Source organism: Equus quagga, chromosome 1, assembly GCF_021613505.1.
Source record: "Equus quagga isolate Etosha38 chromosome 1, UCLA_HA_Equagga_1.0, whole genome shotgun sequence".
NCBI lineage: Eukaryota > Metazoa > Chordata > Mammalia > Perissodactyla > Equidae > Equus > Equus quagga.
The window spans coordinates 139,399,166-139,406,713 of record NC_060267.1 but is presented as its reverse complement, the minus strand read 5'-3'; the positions used below and the strand labels follow the sequence as shown (position 1 = coordinate 139,406,713).

Below are 7,548 nucleotides of genomic sequence, written 5' to 3'. Positions count from 1 at the left end.
TTACATCTTTATTCATGAGTGCCCCAAAACGTAAACTAACAATTCTTTTAAATGAATTAGTCTTTTAAATTAAGCAGAAAACAAAATGTGGAGTTGCAAGCCAAAAGTATAATACTAGCTTTTAGACTAGTAAGTTTTAAAAATACATTACTCTCTTTAATCATGTAGAAAACAAAACGTGGAGTCATAAAACATTGTCACAATAATACTAGCTTTCGTAATTGCCATGTGTTTCCTTCTGTTTCTTCACACAGCTTCGAGTCCTGCATCTTTTCATTTCACCCTGTAGGACTCCTTTGAGCATTTCTTGAAGGTCAAGTCTAGTGGTAACAAACTTCCTCAGCTTTTGTTTATCTAGGAATGCCCTAATTTCTCCCTCACTCTTACAAGACGGTTTTGCCAGATATAGGATTCTTGGATGAAAATTTTTTTTAAGCTCTTCCAATATATTGGCCTATTGCCTTCTGGCCACCAAAATTTCTGGTGAGAAATTTGCTGCTATTCTTATTGAAGATCCCTTGTATGTGATGAGTCGTTCATCTCTCAGAGTTTCAAGATCTTCTCTGCATTTTTGGCTTTTGAAAGTTTGGTTATAATGTGCCTTGGTGTGAGTCTCTTTGAGTTCATCTTATTTGGAGTTCATTTAGCTTCTTGGATGTTCATACTCATGTCTTTCTTCAAGTTTGGGAAGTTTTCAGCTGTTATCTGTTCAAATATTATCTCTGCCTCTCTTTTTCTGGGACTCTCATAAATCCCTCGAGCTCTGTTCATTTTTTTTTCAATCTTTTCTTTCCGTTCCTCAAACTCAATAATTTCCCCTTGTCCCATCTTCAAGTTTGTTGATTCTTCCTTCTGCCTTCTCAAACCTGCCTTTGAATCCCTCTAGTGAATTTTTTTGCTTCAATTATATTTTTCAGCTCTAGAATTTCTTTTTGATTCCTTTTTAGGTTGTCTATCTCTTTACTGATATTTCCATTTTGTTCATACATAGTTTTCTTGACCTTCTCCACATCGTCCTTTAGTTCTTTTAGCAACTTTAAGGCATTTGTTTTAAAGTCTTTGTCTAGTAAATTTGCCATCAGATCTTTTACAGGAATAGTTTCTGTTGGTTTATTTTTTCCTTTGAATGAGTTGTACTTTCCTGTTTCTTTGTATATCTTGTGATTTTTTGTTGAAAACTGGACATTTGAATCTAATAATGTAACTCTGGAAATCAGATTCTCCCCCTTCTCCAGGGTTTGCAGTTTTCTATTATGTTTTCAAGTTGTTGTGGACTGTCTCTGTGCCAAGGATCAGCCTGAGGTGTGAACTTAAGGTCTTCTCAGGTCTTTTTTGAGCATGTGCCTTTCCCTGGGTGTGTGTGGTCACTTTCTAATTTTCCCTGGAAATACAGTTGCTTTAGAATGTCTGGTTCCCAAAAGAGGAAAATGAAGGGGAGAGAAATAAAAAGTGGTGGCTCTTTAAATCCCCTGAAAGTCATTTCAGCCAGAGGGGGAGAGCCTTGCAACAATGAGGGGAAATACAACAAAAGTGACTGCCTGCCTCTTTGTCTGCATCTCTGAGATCAGAAGCAGAATCAGAAATCAGAGCACAGATCCCTTGTATTTGGAAGACAAGGTCCAAATTTCACCCAGCCTGGCTCCTGCAAGTTGTGTGCCAACTGCTCCAGGAACGTGAGCAAGGCAGCCTGCCAAGGGGCCAGGGGATGAGTAGCTGCTGTGGTGCTAAGAGCTGAAATTGACTGAGTTAACTGCCATTGATCATCCAAGCCTTCCCCTGAAAGATTCAAGCCTTCAGCAGACTCCAGACTTCCAAAACACTCAGATCAGACAGGTTCTGCTGTTGTTGTCTAGGTGGGGAGAGAGATTCCTGGTGCTTCCTACTCCACCATCTTCCAAAAATCTCAATAGTGGTTTAAACAAAGCCTCCTCCTGAGGAGTGAGACCTATAATAACTGAGGCCCTTCTTGCTAAGGACATCTCTGACACAAGCGACCATTTACCATTCCCTTTTCATTAAAAAGCTCTAGCTAAATAAAATTTCTAACTAGATCCCAAATTGCTGATGCCACTGAAACCAGTGCATATGGTCACAGAAAACCTCATTATATTTCCTCCACTGTCAACAGCCCCAGTTAGCATTTATCCTCGGGAAAATGAAGTTCTGTTGTGTTCATTTCATGCAAATTATCACTGGCAGAAGAGAGAGGAAGATTTCCAGATATAGAGACCCACAAGATAAAGAAGCCCAGAGTCGGTAGGCACAGGAGCAGATGTACAGGGTGTGTCTGACTCACGCTCAAGCTTGCATAAGCAAGATTTCAAAATTAATCCTACTCTGGAGACCTTAACCTAGTGTACAACGATCCTGGCTGGAAAAGAAGAACTATAGCACTTGTTTTTGGGTTTTTTTTTTTTTTCAAATCTTTACCATTACTTGCCCTTGTATCTCCGCCTTCTCTTTCTGCAGGAAACTTTATTTCCTACTTCTGCACACCAAGTTTCTACCTTCAGATCTGTTTGTTCAGCTGCTGAGAAGCCTGACACACCAGTGCCACTTGGAAGAAGCCATCCATTGGTGAGTTATGGATGCTTTTTCCATTACTTTATGGCTTTTTTTTATAGGCTCAAAGCATCTCAACAGTGGAGATGCAGGGACTAGGAACATCCTGAGGGTCTGCCCAGCCCAGGAACTTGGGGGATGATCAAGATGGGAAAAAGAAGTGGAGGGTGGTGTCTGCTCCAGGAATATTAGAGAGACCCTGGTGACAGTAAGGGAGAGCAGAGCAGGGGGAGACCACCCCTCAGGCTCAGATGATAGGAGAGATTGTGCTAAAAGAGGGCAACCTAAGAAAGTAAGGACAATCAGGTGCTCAGCTAGTGTTCCTCTCACTGTGCCCCTCCTAGGCCCCAAGGGCTTTAAAGAGCTAGAACTTTCTATGTCAAATTTTTCCCCCTCTAGTCCATATGTGATAGTCAAGGCCCTGAATCAAAATGTGCCTCTTGCCTCAAATGAGGAGGTCCACAGAGGCTGAAGTGAGGAATTTTTCTGAGAGGCAGCTTTTAATTGATTCTGGATGATGTGCCCTGACACTTGAAAGTGACACCTAGACCAGTGCATTTCAGCCACCTTGCTAAGTGTCTTAGCACTTGCTAAGCGTGGTAGGAGCTAGGTGTGCTGGAGTGACAGGAGAGGAGTACTAAAAAGGAGATGGTGGCTGGCATTTGAGAGGCCAGGGCAGGTAAACAACCAGCGTAGAGGTGGAAGTGGTCGGGGCAATGCACCCTGCCCTCACCCCCAATCTGAATCACCAGAAGCGAGGGTCTGGGCTGTATATCTCTAACTGACAAACTTCCTGTGTGATACAGCATCTGAGAACCACTGATTCCGTCCACACTGTCCCGTACAGACGAGGAGACTGAGCCCCCTAGGTAATTGCAGAACAGCCCAGGGGGTTTGCTGCAGTTAAGGGGCAGTGTGCAAAGATCTCCAATATACAGTGTTCAATTTTATAAGGTCTCCCTCTGGATTACCTGGGCATCTAGTCCACAGTGGAGCATTTTGATTCTCAGCAGCTTACAGCCTGCTAGTTCTCTGTTAGTCACTTATTCAATGGATACTTATTTAGTAGCCTCCATGTGCTAGGGTGGGTTCTGGGGCACCAAGATACCTCATTGCAAAATAAAGATTTCTGTCCTCGTGGAGCTTATTTTCTGGTAGAAATGTGTGTGTTTGTGTGTGTGTGTGTGTGTGCGTGCGCGCGCGCACACAAGCTTGTGCATGCATGGGTGGGGCATGCTTGTATGAGTGAGTGTGTGGATTTTAAGGGTAATAACAAAGAAGTTCTGTTTGAGGCATGGAAGAATACCTAGGAATTCTGCTACGTGTTCTGCATTCATCTCTACTCTCAGAGCCCACAGATGGGAGCCCCCGAGGGCCTTTGAAATTGAACAACCCAGGGTTGAAGTTCCAGCTCAGCCATTATTTGCTTTGTGAGTTCGGGAAAGTCATTTAATCTACCCATGCTTGAATTTTCACTTGTAAAATGTATAGATACTTATCTCACAAAATAGTTGTAAGGATTAAATTAGTTAATGTATGCAAAGGATTTAGCCCAGCACTTGGAGCTGAAGGAGCACTCAGTTATTGATCAGAGTTGTGATTCTTTAGGTGGCTACGTTTTTTTCCAATCTTGATCAGAGGACTTATTTAGTCACTGCAGATTCCAAGAGCATGGCTCAGTGACGTGAAATGCATGATCTGTGAAGTGTATCGGTCACAAGAGAAATTGAGGAATAAGGTTGTAGGTAGATAAAACGAATTTACAGTCACTGCCAGAAAAAAATGAGTAATCTTGAAAATCAAGACTATTGATGTTAGGTGTCATACTTATTAGAAAGAGTTTTGTGCATTCTTTCAATAAATGCTTAATGATTCCTCCTTTAGCCAGATGCTATCATAAGAGCTGGAGATAGAGAAATAATCTGATCCTTAACCTCAAGAAGCTCACAGTGTGTAGAAAATATGATAAGTGCTTATTTAGAGGTATACATAGTTTTTTGAGATGATAAGGGTGATTTGATAGAGGAGGCAGGTTAGGCTTCACAGAGTAGGGGAATTTGAGCAGGGGATATTGAAGGATGAATAGGAGCTCAGCAGTTGTTTTAGACGGGGGGCAAGCATATACAAAACCATTGAAGCATGAAGGAAATGGTGAGTTTGGGGGAAATGGAAAGAAGATGGCTGTGGCTGGAACACAGGATCTGGGATTTGGGAAGCAATCAGAGATTGAGCTGAGAAGTGAGCTCAGAAAAAGCATGATGAGTAGTCTGGCTATTACCTTGAGGTCCCACCACATACAAATCATGGGGCACCTGTTGATTTTAAGCTGAGAAGTGCATGACTTAATTTCAGTTTTAGAGAAGACAGATTGAAGGGAGCATGGCTAGGAAAAAGTCATGAGCAAATGAAAGCCCACAGCAAAGCCAGAAGCAAGAAGTGTCTAAGGAAAGAGAGTGGCAGTAGAACGAGGCGCAGAGGGGAGGGATCTGAGAGGGGTTGCTGAAGTAGATTCATGATGTCATAATAATAATACAGAGCGTTTCTCTGCACCAGGTGCTGTGCCAAGTCCTTGTCCCCGTTAATCCACCCAGCAACTCGGCTTAGTTAACATTTTACACATAAAGAAACTGATAGCTGAAGAAGTACTTAGCCCCAAATTATGCAACTTATAAGGGGCAGGCAGGATTTGATCCAGTTCTGTTTGCCTCAAAAGGCCTGGCTTCTAATCTTCTGAAGAGGAGGGGACCCAGGAGAGTACCAAATCCTGCTTCTTAGCTAATGGCGTAAATAACAATAGCCAAGATAAGGAATGCACAAGCTGAAGAAGCTTTCCAGAAGTGTTCAGTTTGGGGTGGGTTGAATTTAAGGTACTTGTATGTTACCCACTTTGCTCACTGCTCCAGTGCCTAAACAGAGTATGGCTCATGGTAGGTGCTCAGTAAATGTTGGTTACACAAACAAATCCATGGGGAGCTGTGCAGTAGGCAATGGAAAATTCAACTCTGAGGAGTAGGAGTTGGAAGGTGGGCTGGAAGACAGAACTTTGGGAAGCATTAGCGTTGGGAGGAATTAGAATCCTGAGTTAGACAACACGATTCAGGAAGTACTTTGGAGCAAGAATAAAGAGGTAAGAAGAGATAAAGAGGTGGGAGCCAAGGGAGGTGTCTGAGGCCTCTTACAGTGTGGGCATGGGGAGGAGACACCAATGAAGAAAAGTAATAAGAAGTGGTGAGGCAGGAGCTAACCTCCCGGAAGCCAGAAAAGTTTTAAATGGAAGAAGTTAGCAGAAGGGTCAAATGCTCCATGAGGATGCAACTGAAACGAAGCCAGGGCATTTAAAACTTGGGTTGCTATTGCAACCTTGGCAAGAGAAGTTTGGGTAGGATCATGGAGGCAGAAAGCTGAGAAGGTATCAGTTATAATGCTTTGGATGCAAATAACAGAAAAATGCAACCCATAATGGCTTAAGAACAGGAGCTCATTTTTCTCAAATAAAAAGAAATCAGAAGATGGGCAGTTCAAGGGTGGGCCTGGGACTCGACATTGAGACTCTGCTTAGTTTTGCTCCAGTTCTCTGGATCTTTCATTCACGGTCCCAAGCACCAAGCCCTCATAAGGCAAGCTACAAAAGCGGAAGGACCAGACTGGGATTTCCCTTGCATCTCTCCTACCAGAGAAGAGCGTTCCCAGAAGCCCCCTACCAGAGTCTCTTTGTATAGTACTGTCCAGGAGTGGGTCACAGGGTTGTGTTCCACCTGCAGAGGAGGTAGAGAAAGCAAGCCTCCAGCACGTTTAGCTTTATGGTGAGAATCGGGCTCACCAGGAAGGCCAAAGGCGTTGGGAAATGGCTGTTGGGGAGACAACTGGCTCCTGCAACAAGGAATAAGGGGAAGTGATGAACTAGCACACATGCTTTCAAAGAGACGGCTGCAAAGGAAAGATCAAAGCCTGGGACGTTGCTAAAGTGGAGCAAGAAGTTTTGAAAGATCAGGGATTGTGGCAGTTATGTTGTGTGTCATCATTTTGCTCTCCGTTTACAGGACAGAGAAAAATGGATGGCAACAACACATTTCCCCAGTTCGGCCACAACATGCTGTCCACATCTCATTCTCTGCTTACAACGAATATCAAGGGGAAGGATGAAGACCCCACCACTAGTTATGATTATGATTACAGTGAGCCCTGCAGAAAAACAGATGTGAAACAAATTGCAGCTGGTCTCTTGCCCCCGCTCTACTCGTTGGTGTTCATCTTTGGTTTTGTGGGCAACATGCTGGTTGTCCTCATCCTGATAAACTGCAAAAAGTTGAAGAGCATGACTGACATCTACCTGCTCAATCTGGCCATCTCTGATCTGCTTTTTCTTGTTACTTTACCAGTGTGGGCTCATTACGTTACGAATGGGTGGGTCTTGGGGGATGAGATGTGTAAGTTATTCACAGGGCTGTATCACATTGGCTATTTTGGCGGAAACTTCTTCATCATCCTCTTGACAATCGATAGGTACCTGGCTATTGTCCATGCTGTGTTTGCTTTAAAAGCCAGAACTGTCACCTTTGGGGTGATGACAAGTGGGGTCACTTGGGTGGTGGCTGTGTTTGCCTCTCTCCTGGGAATCATCTTTACCAAATCCCAAAAAGAAGACTTCTTGGAATCTGAGAAAGAGTCTGTTTACTCCTGCGGCCCTTATTTTCCACCACAATGGAGGAATTTCCATATAATAATGAGGAGCATCTTGGGCCTGGGCCTGCCACTGCTGGTCATGATCATCTGCTACTCAGCAATCCTGAAAACCCTGCTTCGGTGTCGCAATGAAAAGAAGAAGCACAAGGCCGTGAGGCTCATTTTCGTGATCATGATAGTGTACTTTCTTTTCTGGGCTCCCTACAACATCGTCCTTCTCCTGAGCTCCTTCCAGGAAATCTTTGGCTTGAGTAACTGTGAGACCACCAGTCGGCTGGACCAAGCCATGCAGGTGACGGAGAC

At 43.6% G+C, this 7,548-nt stretch overlaps 1 protein-coding gene across 1 annotated transcript in view; it reads left to right on the top strand.

Moving 5' to 3' along the window:
* The first annotated feature begins 2,257 nt into the window (after positions 1-2,257).
* Positions 2,258-7,548, top strand: part of LOC124246603 (C-C chemokine receptor type 5) — a 6,920-nt gene continuing 1,629 nt past the window's right edge. The window contains exons 1-2 of the mRNA XM_046674926.1: positions 2,258-2,577; positions 6,603-7,537. Coding sequence (XP_046530882.1) covers positions 6,614-7,537 — 924 coding nt within the window. The 5' untranslated portion in view covers positions 2,258-2,577; positions 6,603-6,613. The remainder of the gene's footprint in view (positions 2,578-6,602; positions 7,538-7,548) is intronic.